General features: G+C 43.5%; 1 protein-coding gene across 1 annotated transcript in view; it reads right to left on the bottom strand.

The window, feature by feature from the left end:
- Positions 1-2,488: 2,488 nt before the first annotated feature.
- The window catches only part of STXBP6 (syntaxin binding protein 6), a 133,253-nt gene continuing 116,663 nt past the window's right edge, over positions 2,489-19,078 (bottom strand). The window contains exons 5-6 of the mRNA XM_068251788.1: positions 17,217-17,374; positions 2,489-3,335 (exon numbers count right to left, since the gene is read on the bottom strand). Of these exons, the coding sequence (XP_068107889.1) occupies positions 3,312-3,335; positions 17,217-17,374 (182 nt within the window). The 3' untranslated portion in view covers positions 2,489-3,311. The remainder of the gene's footprint in view (positions 3,336-17,216; positions 17,375-19,078) is intronic.

Here is a 19,078-nt window from a genome sequence, read left to right as displayed (position 1 = left end):
TTTTTTTAAAGTCCTATATTATAAGCAGAATGGACACCCTATTTAGAAGTGCTGTGGCTGCTAAAATGTTCCCCTATCCCTCTGTCCTTCTTAGTCACCAATAGGGATAGTCAATGAGATGCAAATAATTTAGAATTGACACAAATTTATGGAGCTTATATCTGGACCAATCATACACAGCAGTAACTGACTGGTCCATTTTCAAGCTGCATACATTCCAATTAAAATGAGCATAACATTTGCATCAACCAGTCTAAACCGTGTTCACTGCAATCCACTTCCTCCCTGTATATACGTAAATCAGACCTTTAAACATACCGTACTATTTGTCAAAACAACTTATACATTTTGTTAGTTTGACAAAATATATGTATCTGTACCTTCTCCATGACAAACACTGGAACACGCCTGACATACAGATAGCCACCATGCCCACATGGGATTCATCGATAGATGAGTAATGCTTACTAAACAAGAGGATAGGAGGGCAGAGGGAGAAGCAGTGGAAGCTAGCAGGAGATAATGCACTCCTATATAGAATGTACAAACTGCAGGTTGTTTACTAACAACAGGCAGACTGGGCAGGGGTCTCAGATTTCTTCAATGCAATAAAATAAGTCATTCATTTTAAATGCATCATTGATCAGCAAGCAATTTGAGATAAATCAGTAATTTGGGTATATGGTTCGATGGTGGTCTATGGCAGCACCCAATTTACCAATGTAAATTGCTGCTATGGCGGCGCCACTTAAAGTGAACCTGAGGTGAGAGGGATAAGGAGACTGCTGTATTTATTTCCTTTTAAACTATAACAATTGCTTGGCAGTCCGGTTATTCTTCAGAACATCAGTGGTGTCTGAGTCACAACCCCGAAACAAGCATGCAGCTATGGCCTCGTACACACCATGCAAATTTCCAGCAAATGATGGGGCAAATTGATAACTTCTGTCAGGTCCGATCACATCCCGATCGATGACGGGATCGATTTTGTGCAGCAGTGTTCGGAAAATGGATCCCATTATTATTTGGCAGCTTATTGGGCCTGTGAGAATTATCAATCTTACCAGTCAATCTGATGGGAAATTGCATGGTGTGTACCAGGTTCTTTGACAAAAAGTATTAGACACACATGATCAGGGGGACAGTAAGGCAACTTGCATTGCTTATGGGCCCGTTTCCACTAGACGCATTGCTATGCGGAAACTGCTCCGCATCACAACTCAAGGTAACTGCAACCAATTCAAGTCAATGGTGTAGTTTCCATTGATGCAAATCTACCTACGCGATCCGGTGCGATGAGGGGAAAATTATGGATAGCATGCTGCAGTTTTCCGCAGCACGCATGCCAGTCCTCATAGCCGCCGGCTGGAAGCCGCATGACGCCGCATCCGGTTGTATGGATGGCAACCGGAAGTACCTGCGGGGGGATGCGAGGCGATGCGGCGATCGCCTCACATCCTTAACGGTAGTGGAAAGGGGCCATAACTTGTTCCTGGCTGACGCAGTATGAAGCTAAGTCCAGCAGGTGGTTCTGTGGGCCTGACTGGACGTAGATTCAACGTCGCACTGAATCGCGCGCCCCAGCCGATACCGCTCTGTAAGCAGGTCAGGAGCCGCTTTCATTGGCTCCTGACCACGTGATCAGAGAGAGCCGCTCACATTGGCTCCCATAGATAGACAGCACCAGGAGCCAATAAACACGGGTACTGAGCGGCTGTCAGCCCTCTGCTGTCATAGAGACGGCAGAGAGAGGAGCCTGTGGCGATGGGGCAGCGCTGTGACCGGCGAGAGCGGCGGGTACAGTATGTACGCCCATACCTTGGGAGGCAGCGTTTTACCGTGCCAGCAGTCTCCTCCATATCACACTCACCTCAGGTTCCCTTTAAATAATTTGGGCACCAGAGTTCGGCTACCATATAGCCGAATTCCAGTTAGTGGCTGTAGACATTTAGTGGGAAGCTGAACTCCGAATATCAGGTGGCAGAACTTGTTGTGCTGTAAATTCTCGGAATGCTTTGATCTCTCTCTCTCTGCTAGCAGAAATTATAGAGGCTGAAAGCAGAAGTTCTCTATTATTGTCTCACATTGTCCCCTATTGACAAGTGGTCATAAATACACATTACAGCAGTACTAATTAGAAGCAGGGGAAAAACAAGAAATACAAAAAGGTGCTAAAATAAATAGGCCTAGAGCACTTGCAAGCCTCTAAATACATTGGCTAACTAAGGGGTTAAATGTATGCATTAGGGATTAATTTAGCACATAATCACACTTACCCTTTAAAATCTGAAACCTGCATAATCACTTTATTGATCAGAGAGCAATTTGGGATTAATTTAGCCTATTTATGTCATAAACACATTTATCCTTTAAGGTCTGCAACCTGTTTAATCACTTGGCAGGAAGTACAATTCCGCTCTAATGCGGCACACATCCATTCCACAAATACTATATCTGTTACTGAAAAATAGAAGCCAAAGCCGTGATGGATATTTCTCAAGATGTAAGTAACCACTTTATTGCTCAGAATATCATTATGCAACATGGTTCAAAATTAAGCACGTGAAAATGTTAAAAAGATGCCAGCCCTGTAGAAATGCTGACATGGAAGATTAGTGAGCTGGATGGATGATCTCAACTCTAAAAAATATGGGTAAAATTCGCTGTAAAAATAAGAAAAACAAAAAACGTGTCCAGAGACTCACAGAAAGGCAATGCAAGCTATTTTTTAAGTGCTTGTCTATATATAGCTACTTCATATTGTTACTGGAAATTCAGGGGTCTTGCCTTCAATGTTATATAACTTGCGACAGTTCTTGGAAGAGCACCGATCACCCACTAACCGGCCACTTTCAGTTCCTTAGTGGTACAGCGAGGCGGCATTCACATCAGTACAGGTATGCGGCTCGCCAACTCACAGCTGGTAATTACGGTAAACGATGTGTGTCCTGCATCCTCAGCCAGTAGGCGGAGTTCCTCTGAGGGCGCCATCTTGGGATGCAATACTTCCACTGGTCGATGAATGACATTCTGGTTGATGTCCGTGCAGTTGTGGCGTGACAGTGGCTGCTGGAAGCTGTACCCTGCATGTTACATCCAGAACTAACTCCTCCCAGAGTTATTCTGTACCCTTGCAATTGGCACCACGTGTGCCTGAAAAGCACGATGGGATTGGCAGGAAGAGGTAAATAGGTGTCCCATTCAAAATTAAAGAGTTAATATACTTGGTAATAACATTGTGCTGAGGTTTTGGCATGTACAGTTCGGCAGGGGCAAAGGGGTTCTCAATATTTAATTCACACTCTAGAGTGTCAGCATTTATGCTTCATGGCAAGCTGTGGACAGAAATATAAGACAGGAGAAGTTATACCAGCAACAGAACAAAAGTATACAAAAAAACATTAAAACCTGGCAGAAAAAAAATATTTGAAAACATTTCGGTGGTGACATCAGTGGAATTGTGTCCTAATGAATATAGACAAGATGGTGTTGAGGTTACAGAAAAGCCCTCGTGGCACTTGCAAAGAAAGAAAGGCATATTTACTTGCCAAATAAGTGCTAAGTTCTTAGCAATCAAGTTGAAAGCTATAATAAATCCAAAAGGTGTGGTTGAGGGACACCTGGGAATAGTTAATGCAGAAAGGAGTGTGTGCTTATACAGGGTAGCCTGCAGAAAATATTTCTCATTCCCATTTATATAGTTTATGTTGATGAGAGATTCCTTAAAGGGATACTGTAGGGGGTCGGGGGAAAATTAGTTAAAATTACCCGGGGCTTCTAATGGTCCCCCGCAAACATCCTGTGCCTGCGCAGCCACTCACCGATGCTCCGGCCCCGCCTCCGGTTCACTTCTGGAATTTCAGACTTTAAAGTCTGAAAACCACTGCGCCTGCATTGCCGTGTCCTCGCTCCCTCTGATGTCACCAGGAGCGTACTGCGCAGTCCCAGTACGGTCTGTGCCTGCGTAGTATGCTCCTGGTGACGTCAGTGAGAGCAAGGACATGACAACGCAGGCACAGTGGTTTTCAGACTTTAAAGTCTGAAATTCCAGAAGTGACCCGGAGGCGGGGCCGGAGCATCGGTGAGTGGCTGCACAGGCACAGGATGTCTGCGGGGGACCATTAGAAGCCCCAGGTAAGTTCAACTCATTTTCCACTGACCCCCTACAGTATTCCTTTAATTCCATTGGCAACAACTGGTTATTAGCAGAGCCATCAACTACAATTCACGATTTTTACTGGCAAAGTATACAAAAACACTAGACTCAGAGGGAGAGCTGGGGACTCGGTTTTATTGGTGCCTAAGTAATTTTGATTTATTGTGAAAATACCATTAACTTGAGCATATTTTTGCATTTTATGTACGTCTTAACTTACCGTATTCATTATTCATGTATAAAATTACATTAATAAATTGTGTATTATCAATTCAGATGTGCATGTCATTTTTGGTGATTTAGTACACTTAGTGCTTGTTTGTTTCTCTAAATAGCACTCTACTATTACCTAGTGATGAAACAGTACCCTTTCTTGTTGCCTTGATGAATTAGTAACCTTTGTTGCTGCTCCCAGTTATAGCAGTGCTTTTTGTTATTTTGCCCCATTATGGTAGTACCCTCCATTATTGCCCCTTGTTATAGTAGTGTCTTCAATTATGATGCTCCTTGCTACAGTGTTGCCTGCCCTGGTATAGTAGTCCAACCTTTCCTTATGGCTGCCTGTTATAACCGTGCTATCCAGTACTGCCCCTTGTTACAGTAGTGGCCCCCAATTACTGCCCCTGCCCTCTACCGTTGTTCTCTAGACACTAAGTAGCCTGTGTTTTTCCCACCCTCATGCAGAGTAATGCAAGAGAGTGATGTGCTGAAGGAGGCACAGGTACTTTACCGGGATGGGATCAGTTGGCCAGGACAGGTGGGATCTGCAGAAACCTCAGCATGCTTCAGCAGTCGTCTGTTGTAAATTTATGGACAGTACAAACTTTCTCACACACATTACAGATGGGGCTAGAAAGGGCCCCTTTTTCATGAAACTACAGACAGACAACTGCAATGGCTAGGAGAAAGTAAAGGTCCTTTGGAGGCTTTTAGGTGAGGAGGTACAATAGTTTGGTTGAAGGGGCACTACAGCGAAATTTACTGGATAACCCTAGTAGCATGTTTCTAATAGAAAGAGAAACACATATTAGGTAGTGTATCTGGTAATAAATGCCAGCTGAATAGGCTAATTTATTGCACCTCTTACAGATTGTGGCCGGCGTTTACAAAGAAGTGACGTCCTCCTCCGTTCAGCTCATCTGTAACAGTTATTTCTATACTCTATGTGATAAAAGCCAGTACTGTAAGCTGGGTGTTATCGGCAAGTACAGATAACTTAGGAAAATAAACAAGAAGCTTTCTGGTTATTTACCTAATGCTAGGTACACAATGAGATTTTCCAGCAGATTTACTGTCCGATCGTTTTTCCGATCGATTCCCATTCACTTCTATAAAAAAAATTGCTCAGAAAAACGATCGAAAATCAGATTGGACCTGTTGGAAATTATCTATCGAACCATCTATCTGCCAAAAAATCTTGTGATGTATTCCCAGAATAAAACTAGGTTCACACTGATCGATTATTTCCAACATGTCTGATTTATTTCCGATCGATTTCCGATAGACGTGAATGGCAAACTGTTGAAAAACAAAAATGAGATCGGACATGTTGGAAATAATTCATCTGACAGTAAATACCTATACTACTTGCTACTGATGAGCCATCCTACAGTACAGGCTTTTATCTCACACACAAAGAGTGTACAAATATAACAGAGGAGGAGGTCGCTTCCTAGTGACGCCAGGATCTGTTAAGCTGGGTACACACGATGCAATTTCCTGCCCGTCAGGAGGGAATTGGGCGATTACTTCTGACATGTCCGATTAGCTCCCAATCGATAAAGTGATCGATTTTGCACACTTATAATTGGAAAATCAATCGCTTTATCGATCGGGTGAACTTTGGACATGTACACACGATGCAAATTCCCATCCGATCACCTGTCAATTGGATGGGAAATTGCATCGTGTGTACCCAGCATAAGAGGTGCTATAAATTAGCCTATCCAGCCACCATTTGTAACCAGATACACTACCTAATATTTGTTTCTCTTACATATATATATATATATATATATATATATATATATATATATATATATATATACAGTGAAGGAAATAATTATTTGACCCCTCACTGATTTTGTAAGTTTGTCCAATGACAAAGAAATGAAAAGTCTCAGAACAGTATAATTTAAATGGTAGGTTTATTTTAACAGTGGCAGATAGCACATCAACAGGAAAATCGAAAAAATAACCTTAAATAAAAGATAGCAACTGATTTGCATTTCATTGAGTGAAATAAGTTTTTGAACCCTCTAACAATAAAAGACTTAATACTTAGTGGAAAAACCCTTGTTTGCAAGCACAGATGTCAAACGTTTCTTGCAATTGATGACCAAGTTTGCACACATTTTAGGAGGAATGTTGGTCCACTCCTCTTTGCAGATCATCTCTAAATCCCTAAGGTTTTGAGGCTGTCTTTGTGCAACTCTGAGCTTGAGCTCCCTCCATAGGTTTTCTATTGGATTAAGGTCCGGAGACTGACTAGGCCACTCCATGACCTTAATGTGCTTCTTTTTGAGCCACTCCTTTGTTGCCTTTGCTGTATGTTTTGGGTCATTGTCGTGCTGGAACACCCATCCACGACCCATTTTCAGTTTCCTGGCAGAGGGAAGGAGGTTGACGTTCAGGATTTCACGATACATGGCTCCGTCCATTTTCCCGTTAATGCGATTAAGTTGTCCTGTGCCGGGGCGTGGCTTGGCGCCTGATCGGAATGGACGCACGCTAGAGCAGCTCCAGACCCGGACTCCTAAAGCTTTATCCCCAGCAAGCTAACACCTGAAATGAGCAGACCCAGCCGCTCCAAACAACTCAGAGGGACACCCAGAGATACCAGAGCCCAGCTCGGACGGACTGTCCCGGAACTATTTAAAACCCACTCCTCGAGGAAAACATCTGAGGCCTCCAAGATGGCGCCGACTCGTGCAGCCTCACCGGCAGTGTCGCAGTCTGGATCTTCCGACCAGGACTACGGTAGGCCCGCAAAGCGGGGCAATAACATCTCCTATGCTGACCTCAAATCCTTTGCGGATGACATTAAATCCACCCTGAGAACGGCAATAGCCGAGGTGAGGGATGAAATGGCGGAAATAGCTGCACGCATCAACACCATAGAGAAAGCAGATTTTAAGCGCAATGCCCAAATTAAAACACTGGCGAAAGTTTCTTTTGGCCACAACAACAAGCTAATCGAACACGAACGCCACTTAGAAGATCTCGACAACAGGGGCAGGCGGTGCAATCTCCGCATAAGAGGAGTTCCGGAATCCGTAGGCCACGAAGCGCTAGCTGACTCGCTGTCCGCCATCTTTAACCAACTGCTGGACAAGCCCAAAGATAACAGCATAGACTTTGTACGAGCTCACAGAGCCCTTCGTCCCCAGGGCAATGAGGGGGACCCCCCGAGAGACATCATCTGCTGTCTACAATCCTTCAACTTAAAAGAGGCAATTCTGCGTGCCTCAAGAGATCAATCAGAGATTACTTTTAATGAGCACCAAATAGCCATTTTCCAAGACCTCTCCCCCATCACATTAGCTAACAGGAGAGCCCTTAAACCGCTGCTCCAACTTCTTACGGGAAAAGGACTAAAATACAGATGGAAATTTCCATTCGCCCTGGCAGTAATGGATAAAGGTCGCATGTATGTACTCCGCTCTCCTGATGATCTCTCTGATTTTTGTGAGGCTTTGGGCATTGATACACCTGAGCTCCCACTCTGGTACGCGGATTATAAAACTCCACTATCAGACTCTGGCTCCATAAACCTAAAGACACCGTTCCCCACTTCATCTAAGGTGAATACCCCTTTAAGAAATAGCTCCAAGAAGTTTTCCACCCCCAGAAGCAAGAAATCTCACTTCAATGATCCTCTCTCGACCCCCCTGAGACCCCTGGGCGATGACGATGATTAACTTTTATCCAACAACCTACGTTATTTGTTTTTACCAGGGTGGCAGTTACTTACCCGATCTCAATATATGGACTATATATACATATGCCCTTAAACTTTTTACGGTCCACAAAACCAAACAAGAGCTCGCCCTCTACACACCCTGGTCACCAGATCAGATGATTTTGCTCGTGCTGTTACGTTTATCGTGAGCTTTGCTCTATCTGTTCCCCTCTGACTTGTGTTAATAACCTTCCTTTACAGGTAGATGGGTCACCAATCTTTAATTTTGTTCTCTTTTTCTGTTGTGCAACGAAAGGAATTATTTCCGGGTCTACCCCCATGCTCGTTTACAAATAAGACTTTTGGTTGACTTATTTACTGCATCCTTCCAATTGTCAGGCCCCAGGCCTTCTCCCCAACACAGAGGATTTTTCGTTTCCTCTGACCTCATCACAAATTTATTAGTGCGATCCTTCTATCACTAGAAGGCTCTCCCACGTGTGATTACTGTTACTTATTCTTGAGTTTACCATTGTTATTTTAATATTGTCATTCTTACCTCAGTATACAGTTGAGTGCTTGTCTTCGCCACCCCCCCTCTAATTCTCCTGTCACTATCCTGATGACAGTGTCACTAGGCTGCTCCCTTCTCTGTGGCATCGGATTTCTGTGTGCTGTCATATTAGACATAATGGCCCCAAATACAAAACACACCACCCAAGCCTGGAAATTTGTTTCATCAAACACGAACGGCCTAAATATCCCAGAAAAAAGATCAATGTTTTTAGACTTCCTACATAAAGAAAGAGCCCAATTTGGCTTTTTCCAAGAGACCCACTTTAAATCTAACGCTGTCCCCAGGTTTAAAAACAAACGATACCCCACCCATTACTTTGCCACCTCCCCCAGTGACAAAACCAAAGGAGTCTCTATACTCATCCATAAAGACATTGATTTCAAGTGCAGCACCCAGAGATCCGACCCAGAGGGACGCTTCTTGATTCTTCAAGGTACAATAGATGATTTCGATGTGACACTAGCCAACGTGTATGCCCCTAACTCCAAACAGGTTCAATTTATGGCAAAAGTGATTGATGAAATACTACTTGTACAGAAAGGTGTCCTTATACTAGGTGGAGATATCAATGTACCCCTACACCCCCTCCTGGACTCCTCCACAGGTACCTCCTCTATAACCTTCAAGGCATTGAAAAAAATTAAGTCCTCCCTTGACAGAATCTCCTTGATTGACACCTGGCGTCTCCTCCACCCGACTAACAAAGATTGCACCTTCTACTCTGGCCTCCATAAAAAATACACGAGAATAGACTATTTCTTCCTCCAGCAAAGAGACATCTCGTTATTAACTGAAGCCAGGATAGAAACTAAGATTCTAGCAGATCACTCTCCTATCACTTGCACGATCAAAGTCCCCAGTAGCAATGCTAAACAATTTTCGTGGAAATTGAACCCCTTCCTGCTCTCTAGCCAACCTAACCTAGATACACTAAAAAACGAGCTATCCCTTTTCTTCCAGATAAATTCCAACCAGGAGACCTCAGATCTCACCATTTGGGAAGCCCATAAACCCTTTATCCGAGGCCATCTCATTAAGTTGGGAGCTAGGGCCAAAAGAGAACGTCTTACTCAGCTAAACAACCTGTATTCCCAAATCAACATTCTAGAAGCCCAACACAAACTCAAACACATACAAGATAACTTAAATAAATTAACGGAACTACGCAAACAACTCCTGGCCAGATTGGCTATCCAAGCAAAACGTAAACTTCTCCTTCAAAAGAAAGTTTTCTATGAACACGCCAACAAGGCTGGATCCTTTTTGGCAAAGGCCCTTAGAGAACAAAGAGCAAAAACCTCGGTGAGATGTATTCTTGACCACAAAAATATGAAAAAAATAGCCCCTGAAGAGATTGCAGAACAATTTAGATTATTCTACAAAAATCTGTATAATCTTCCCTCCCCCATGACCTCCAACTCCATACCAAAAAACAGAAAGGAGGAAATTGAGATCTTCCTCTCTAAATTTGGCCTAGATAAACTATCAAGTGAGGAACAACTAGCTCTTAACACTCCTCTGACCATGGGAGAGTTCTCGGAGGCAGTTAAAAACACTAAAACAAACAAAAGCCCCGGCCCAGATGGTCTCTCGGCCCACTACTACAAAGCATTTTCGGAACTTTTAGCACCACACTTTCTTAAAGCATTCAACTCTATCACAAAATACTCGACCCCCTCTAAACAGCTCCTAGAGGCCCATGTCACAGTGATCCACAAACCTGATAAAGACCCTCAAAACTGCTCCAGCTATCGTCCCATCTCTTTGCTAAATCTAGATATCAAAATCTTTGCCAAGATCCTGGCTACCAGATTGGTCCCAATTCTTGAGACTAGAATCCTCCATGATCAAGTTGGCTTCCTACCAGGCAAGAAGCAAGAGATGGGACGATGAGAGCGGTGGGACTACAGTCATGGCTCTCTCGGTGTTCCGTGGCGGGCTGTTTCCTCTCCACGGACGCCGAGAAAGCCTTTGACAGAGTGGCCTGGGATTTTGTTCAAGCTACCCTTGAGCATATGCACTTGGGTCACCAGATGCTCGATTGGATCATGCTTCTCTATTTAAATCCCTCTGCCCGAATAAAGGTCAATGGCATCCTCTCAGACTCATTTGATCTCGCAAATGGGACCAGGCAGGGATGCCCCCTGTCCCCCTTGATCTTCATTACCACTCTAGAGCCCTTCCTAAACTCAATTAGGGCAGATACTTTTCCTCAAAGGGGTCACAGTTAATGGACAGGAGCATAAAGTCTCAGCCTTCGCTGATGACCTCCTTTTTTTCATTACTGCCCCAGAGACCTCCCTGCCTGCTCTCATTGATACATTTGAATGCTTTGGCCTGTTATCCAATTACAAGATAAACTTTACTAAATCCTACGCCCTAAACATCTCATTAGAACCGTCCCTAGCCGCCAATCTGGCCTCTCAGCTCCTTTTCCAATGGGCTAAACAATCCATCAAATATCTGGGCATCAATTTGTCCACCAACCAAGACCTGTTATACCAACTAAATTTTGCTCCACTAATTACCAGTTTCTCCAAAGACATAAAGAACTGGTCATTTAAACAACATATCTCCTGGTTTGGCAGACTGTCTGCCATCAAGATGAATCTTTTACCCAGATTTCTGTACATCTCCCAAACTCTACCCATTACAGTGCCCAACTCATTTTTTAACAATCTACAATCCATACTCTCAGGCTATCTCTGGGGCCAGAAACACCCCAGAATAAAACGTTCCACCCTCACTCTACCAAAGGGGGAAGGGGGCATTGCCCTCCCTGACCCCAAAGCATACCATCAGGCGTCTTCCTTGAGTAGAATCTTAGATTGGTGCACACCTCTTTTCCCTAAACGCTGGATCCAGATTGAAGAGGCCTTCTCTAGTAGCAGTCTGAGAGCTCTTCCATGGTCAAACCCCAACAGATCTCAAATAGACAACTTGACCCATCCCTTGATGATAGCTTCTCTGAAAAACATTACCTCTCTGGCCAAATCAAAGACCTTAACTTCAATCCCGGGCCCCCTTTCCCCTCTGCTTAACAACCCACACTTCCCACCCGGTACCTCACTCTCCTTCCTCCCCAACCTTAACAATAGATATTTAACGCTAAAAGACGTTACTCTTAACGGCCAGTGCAAAACTCGCGAGGATTTAGCCTCCTTTACAGTTGACGGCAACATTCCTCTATGGGATTATCTCCAAATCCGGAGTTTTGTTAATACTATAGCAAGAAAAGCAAACTTAAAGATGCCTCTCTCACCCTTTGAAATGTGGGCCTCGGCTCAAAAACCAGTCAGACATGCGATCTCTCTCATATATAATCTTATAACCTCAAACCCTACCCCAGAAGAGCTTGGACCATTCCAATCTAAATGGGAGTCCCTACTGCAAAAAACCCTACCCCAAGAGACTTGGCACAAAATCTATATCCTCTCCCATAAAGCTTCCTTAAATGTGAATACCCAAGAACAAGGCTACAAAATTCTCTCACACTGGTATAGGACCCCAGCTTTCCTACACCAAGCCAAATTACTGCCATCCAGCGAGTGCTGGAGATGCCACTCTCAAGGAGGAGACCTACTTCACATTTTTTGGTCCTGCCCAACACTAACCTCATTCTGGCACAAAGTGCATACCTTGGCTGAACAGCTAACCGCCACATCCATTTCCTTCTCCCCTGAAATGTTCCTACTACACGCCACTTCAGCCTCAATCCAAATTTATAGGCGCTCTCTGCTAATCCACCTAGTAAATGCTGCCAGAAGCTTAATTCCCTCGCTCTGGAAATCCCTGGACCCTCCCTCCATTAAACTCTGGTTTTCGAAAATTAACACAATTTATGATATGGAGGAAATTATCGCTTCTTCCCTTGGCAAATCCAACCAATTTTTAACTACATGGGAGAACTGGTTGGCTTTCAAATCTTCTCCAGCTTATGATCTGATTATGCTCAAATAATATCACTGCCATACTGATAATGACATACACTTGCTGATATGCTGAAGTATCTACTCCCCCCCCCCCCCCCCCTCTTCTACATGAAGCTCACCCCTTTAGCTCTCTCATTATCTTGATAAGTTTGACTGTTGAGAAATGATATAACATTACTCTCTATAGCTTGTACTTGTTTCATATTGCTGTCTTACACTATGCTAAGTGATTCTGATTTAGCTGATTGTTCAATATTACTAACTAAGTCTGATTCAAGATACTTGACTATGTACATGGAAGTCGTTTCTTTTTTTCTTGTTGATAACTACAATAAAATTCTTCAAAAGTGAAAAAAAAGTTGTCCTGTGCCCTTAGCAGAAAAACACCCCCAAAGCAAAATGTTTCCACCCCCATGCTTGACGGTGGGGACGGTGTTTTGGGGGTCATAGGCAGCATTTTTCTTCCTCCAAACACAGCGAGTTGAGTTAATGCCAAAGAGCTCTATTTTGGTCTCATCAGCACACAGCACCTTCTCCCAGTCACTCACAGAATCATTCAGGTGTTCATTGGCAAACTTCAGACGGGCCTGCACATGTGCCTTCTTGAGCAGGGGGACCTTGGGGGACCTTGCGAGCCCTGCAGGATTTTAATCCATTGCGGTGTAATGTGTTTCCAATGGTTTTCTTGGTGACTGTGGTCCCTGCTAATTTGAGGTCATTCGCTAACTCCTCCCGTGTAGTTCTAGGATGTTTTTTCACCTTTCTCAGAACCATTGACACCCCACGAGGTGAGATCTTGCGTGGAGCCCCAGAGCGAGGTCGATTGATGGTCATTTTGTGCTCCTTCCATTTTCGAACAATCGCACCAACAGTTGTCACCTTCTCTCCCAGCTTCTTGCTAATGGTTTTGTAGCCCATTCCAGCCTTGTGCAGGTCTACAATTTTGTCTCTGACATCCTTGGACAGCTCTTTGGTCTTTCCCATGTTGGAGAGTTTGGAGTCTGCTTGATTGATTGATTCTGTGGACAGGTGTCTTTTATACAGGTGACTAGTTAAGACAGGTGTCCTTAATGAGGGTGACTAATTGAGTAGAAGTGTCTAACCCCTCTGTGGGAGCCAGAACTCTTAATGGTTGGTAGGGGTTCAAAAACTTATTTCCCTCAATGAAATGCAAATCAGTTGCTATCTTTTATTTAAGGTTATTTTTTCGATTTTCCTTTTGATGTGCTATCTGCCACTGTTAAAATAAACCTACCATTGAAATGATACTGTTCTGAGACTTTTCATTTCTTTGTCATTGGACAAACTTCCAAAATCAGTGAGGGGTCAAATAATTATTTCCTCCACTGTATGTATATATGTATATATATATATATATATATATATATATATATATATATATATATATATATATATATATACAAATATACATATATATACATACACACTAAATAACATCTATGCTGTAAGAATAAAGCCTGACGTGTAGCCGTGTCGCTAATAGAGATGGTCAACGAGATGGAAATAATTCTGCATTGATGCTGATTTATGCAAATGTATGCACTCCCTTTGCTGATGAAATAAAATAATTTGATATGTTGTTAAAATTTGGTTTGGTGACTACAAATTAAAGGGTAACAGACGGATGAAAAGTAAAGTTTTATACATACCTGGGGCTTCCTCCAGCCCCCTTCAGGCTAATCAGTCCCTCACTGTCCTCCACCACCCGGATCTTCTGCTATGAGTCCTAGTAATTCAGCCAGTCAGCGCTGTCCGGCCGCATGCCGCTCCCACAGCCAGGAACATTCTGCACCTGCGCAATAGTGCTGCACAGGTGTAGTATGCTCCTGGCGGCAGAGTGTGTGCATGCGCACTACGCCCGACTGGCTCAAGTACCTGGACTCATAGCAGAAGATCCAGGTGGTGGAGGAGGACAACGAGGGACTGATTATCCTGAAGGCGGCTGGAGGAAGCCCCAGGTATGTATAAAACTTTAATTTTATCTGTCTCAGGTTTACTTTGTTACACAGTAGTACTATACTCTACATATGCACTCCCCACAGAGCTGCAGGGAATCCACTGAGAATGCTGTGCACATTGAACACAGAGGTGTTGTCTGTTTACAATCTCCTCATTCCCCTGCAGAGTACCTGCACATCATTCTTACATGTACCCACACTTACATTGCCTAGGGCCTGATAGATGTTCTTTGTTCCGGTTTGTACCTTTTACAAGTACTCTTACCAAGGACTAGTTTTAGTCTAAAGGGAATAAATATAGTAGTCTCCATATCCTTCTCACTTCAGTTGTCTTGTAAAATTCCTAAGCGTTGGCAGTTAAGAGATGAATTTCATGTTACATACTTTTAATCAACAAAATTGTAATATGCAAATTAGAGGAGTCGAGGAGTCGATGGAATCCTAAACTGAGGAGTCGGAGTCGGTGGATTTTTGGACCGACTCCACAGCCCTGCTTAGCCCTAGTTAGCACGGTGCTAAGTGGTAGTTTGCATGTCCTAACTACGGTGCTAAGTAGTTTGCATGTGCTAACTACGGTGTTAAGTTTGCATGTGCTAACTACGGTGCTAAGTAGTTTGTATGTGCTAACTACTTAGCACCCTAGTTAGCACGGCCAAAGCCTTTAGACGTGCTAACTGAGTTAGCACCGTTTACTGAATCGAGCCCTAGGTGTCCATTAACAGTACAATCGCAAAAACGATTGTTCGAGCTTCCAAACCACTATCGATCAAATTGTGCCCAGTGAAATCAATACAAAAAATGGACTGATGGAACTATTGGTAAATCAGTCATTCGTCACTGATCGGTATCACCGATATCTGATCAAATAGTTAATCGTACGGGAGATAGTATGTTAATGGGCACCTTTAGAATGCACACATTGGTGCACCAATGACCACAGGAAAAGTCACTAGAAAAAGTTGAGGTACTGTGATGGCCATTTCTGCAGTAAAGATCAGGCCTCCCCCTCTCTACCTGCAGAAAGTCTGTGCTGTGGGGATAAGGTTTATAGGGCAGTGCCGAACTAGACAGTACTAGCCCAACTTTGGTGTTTTTTTGTTTTGGGGTATAGATGTGCTTTAAATGCAGGGCTGTGGAGTCGGTCCAAAAATCCACCGACTCCGACTCCTCAGTTTAGGATTCCACCGACTCCGACTCCACGACTCCGACTCCTCTAATTTGCATATTACAATTTTGTTGATTAAAAGTATGTAACATAAAATTCGTCTCATAACTGCCAACGCTTAGGAATTTTACAAGACAACTGAAGTGAGAAGGATATGTAGACTACTATATTTATTCCCTTTAGACTAAAACTAGTCCTTGGTAAGAGTACTTGTAAAAGGTACAAACCGGAAAAAAAGAACATCTATCAGGCCCTAGGCAATGTAAGTGTGGGTACATGTAAGAATGATGTGCAGGTACTCTGCAGGGGAATGAGGAGATTGTAAACAGACAACACCTCTGTGTTCAATGTGCACAGCATTCTCAGTGGATTCCCTGCAGCTCTGTGGGGAGTGCATATGTAGAGTATAGTACTACTGTGTAACAAAGTAAACCTGAGACAGATGAAATTAAAGTTTTATACATACCTGGGGCTTCCTTCAGCCGCCTTCAGGATAATTAGTCCCTCGTTGTCCTCCTCCACCACCTGGATCTTCTGCTATGAGTCCAGGTACTTGAGCCAGTCAGGCGTAGTGCGCATGCACACACTCCGCCGCCAGGAGCATACTACACCTGTGCAGCACTATTGCGCAGGTGCAGAATGTTCCTGGCTGTGGGAGCGGCATGCGGCCGGACAGCGCTGACTGGCTGAATTATCAGGACTCATAGCAGAAGATCCGGGTGGTGGAGGACAGTGAGGGACTGATTAGCCTGAAGGGGGCTGGAGGAAGCCCCAGGTATGTATAAAACTTTACTTTTCATCCGTCTCAGTTACCCTTTAATTTGTAGTCACCAAACCAAATTTTAATAACATATCAAATTATTTTATTTCATCAGCAAAGGGAGTGCATACATTTGCATAAATCAGCATCAATGCAGAATTATTTCCATCTTGTTGACCATCTCTATTAGTGCCATAGCTACACATCAGGCTTTATTCTTACAGCATAGATGTTATTTAGTATATATAAGAGATTCCTGTGTACACATCATATATACAGTCACAATCAGATATGTATATCTGACCTTAAAAATACGGGGACTGCTTTATTGAAGCAGCACAAGTAACTAATTTTGATTGGTTTATTTCATTTTTGTGGACTAAGCACAGCTATTACTGTATATATACTGTATATATACATTATTTTTAATGACTATTATCTGAGAAATAGAACATTATATCATATTTTCTATTTTAATTACAGTTACAAATTCATTAGGAGTCGGAGTCGGAGTATGTGCATTTTTTCCCGACTCCGACTCCAGGCACCCAAAATTGCCCGACTCCACGACTCCGACTCCACAGCCCTGTTTAAATGTACCCTGATTATACAGTATACGTCTGCTTTAAACGAACGCACAGAAATGCCATCACTGATGTGTAAATGATCACCCTCACAGCTCATTGTCACTGCAGTGCAGCCTTGGTTATGACTCCACCTGAGCTTGGAAAATAAATGATCATCACCTTGTGCGCAGTGTCTGCAAACTGTTGTGCACTGTTCATCATCTCTGCCGTAGATTCCTCCGCTCGGCCCAGTCGCTCCTGGCGTTCATTAAGGGCTTGGCTAGCCTTCTGTACAGCACTAGTTACACTGTCTGCAGCAGAGTGTAATATACTATTGCCTGTAAAACATGGAACATTCTGTGTAAATTACAAATCGTCCACATAATATGCTCACATATCTTACAGAGTAAGCAGACTTTAGAGCAAAACACAATACAAATGCAAATAAAGCTTTCTTTATATTTTACGGGGCACTAGTAAGTCAGTTGTTTTTTTAAAGACAAGTTCTCAAACTCTACATAAGAAAATTGATGTCAGTTACTGAACCTTGCTGTATACAGAACATTGCAGACAGAATAATAGAAAAAGTACACAGATGCACTGGTATACGTTTGAGAAATTATGTGATATCTCAGCTCTGAACTGCATGAATCAGAGTCTCTACAAATACTGAAATGTATTGCGTAGGAGTGGAGTGAGCACATCTGCGAGGGTGCTGGGGGTGCCCTATTTTTCTACACCCATAAGTTTCACTTTTGATCACTGTGTCCTGCCAGGATGCATTATGTGGTCATATTCAGAGCACAGCAGGGGTATCTGTATAATGCAGCTTGGAAAAATACTTGCAACATACAAAACTGAACTGGAGAGGGTTTCTTCTTTAGTGAAAGTGGACACATGGTTAAGTGCCTCAAACTACAGTGCTGACATGTACTTTAAAGGAATCGTCAGGCAAAAAAAAGTGTTTCACTTCCCTGGGGCTTCTACCAGCCCCATGCAGCCATCCTGTTCCTCTCGTAGTCACTCACTGCTGCTCCAGTCCCTCTGCCACCAGCTAATTTCATTAGCTGGTGGCCAAGCGTAACTTTTTACGCATTCCCACTGGTGCAGGAACATTAACACATACATTTTTACGCATTAGTGGCGCAATGCGTAAAAATGTACGCATTGCACCACTAACGCATAAAAATGTATGTGCTAATGTTCCTGAACCAGCGGGAATGCGTAAAAATGTACACAATGCAGCCCGCCGACCCCAAAGTCGGCAAAAACGAAACTAGCTGGCGGCAGGGGGAGTGGAGCAGCAGTGAGTGACTACGAGGGCACAGGATGGTTGCATGGGGCTGGTAGAAGCCCCAGGTAAGTGAAACTTTTTTTTTTGCCTGACGATTCCTTTAAGCATCAGATCACATGGGGAAGGTTTGCTAGTTTTGAATTATTTCAATCTGTGTTAACAACAGAACTATTTCCCTCAATATCTGTGATCCCCAACTGCAGAAATGAGGGGGAATCTCAATCAGTGCTGGGATAGCATTCAAACCCTGGCACATCAAATACCTTCCTCGATCTTAAAAAATGCCATTATCTGTGTACCACCTGGAAGAACTTCCCCTCACATCCTCTTTAGCTAACCTCAATTACCTACATGGTGAGGGGGAAAGGGGGTCAAACAAAAAACCTCTACTCATGTATATGCATAGCTTTGGCCTGCTGAAATCTATAGAAACAGTAATACAGGTTGAACTCCAGAGCTTGTCTAATGGTCAGGAGAGAAGCCACATTTAGGCTGCTTACACACAGGGACGTTACAGGCGCACGTCAGTGCGCTCCCCTAACGCACAGCAATGTAACACAAGTGGGCTGTTCACACAGCCCACGTTGCGTTACATGTAATGCTGCACGTTCTCCCGAAAGTGCAGCATGCTACGGCGTTAGAGAGGCTATAGCCGCGTTAGACTGTTTGCACATGCTCAGTGGGGGGCAGAGAGGAGGCGGGGAGAGCCAGCTACAGTAGCCGCGCACATGGCTACTTAATATTCACT

The sequence above is a fragment of the Hyperolius riggenbachi genome, chromosome 9 (genome assembly GCF_040937935.1).
Source record: "Hyperolius riggenbachi isolate aHypRig1 chromosome 9, aHypRig1.pri, whole genome shotgun sequence".
NCBI classification, from domain to species: domain Eukaryota; kingdom Metazoa; phylum Chordata; class Amphibia; order Anura; family Hyperoliidae; genus Hyperolius; species Hyperolius riggenbachi.
Note: the sequence above shows the minus strand (reverse complement) of the source record. Positions and strands in the feature narration are given on the sequence as shown.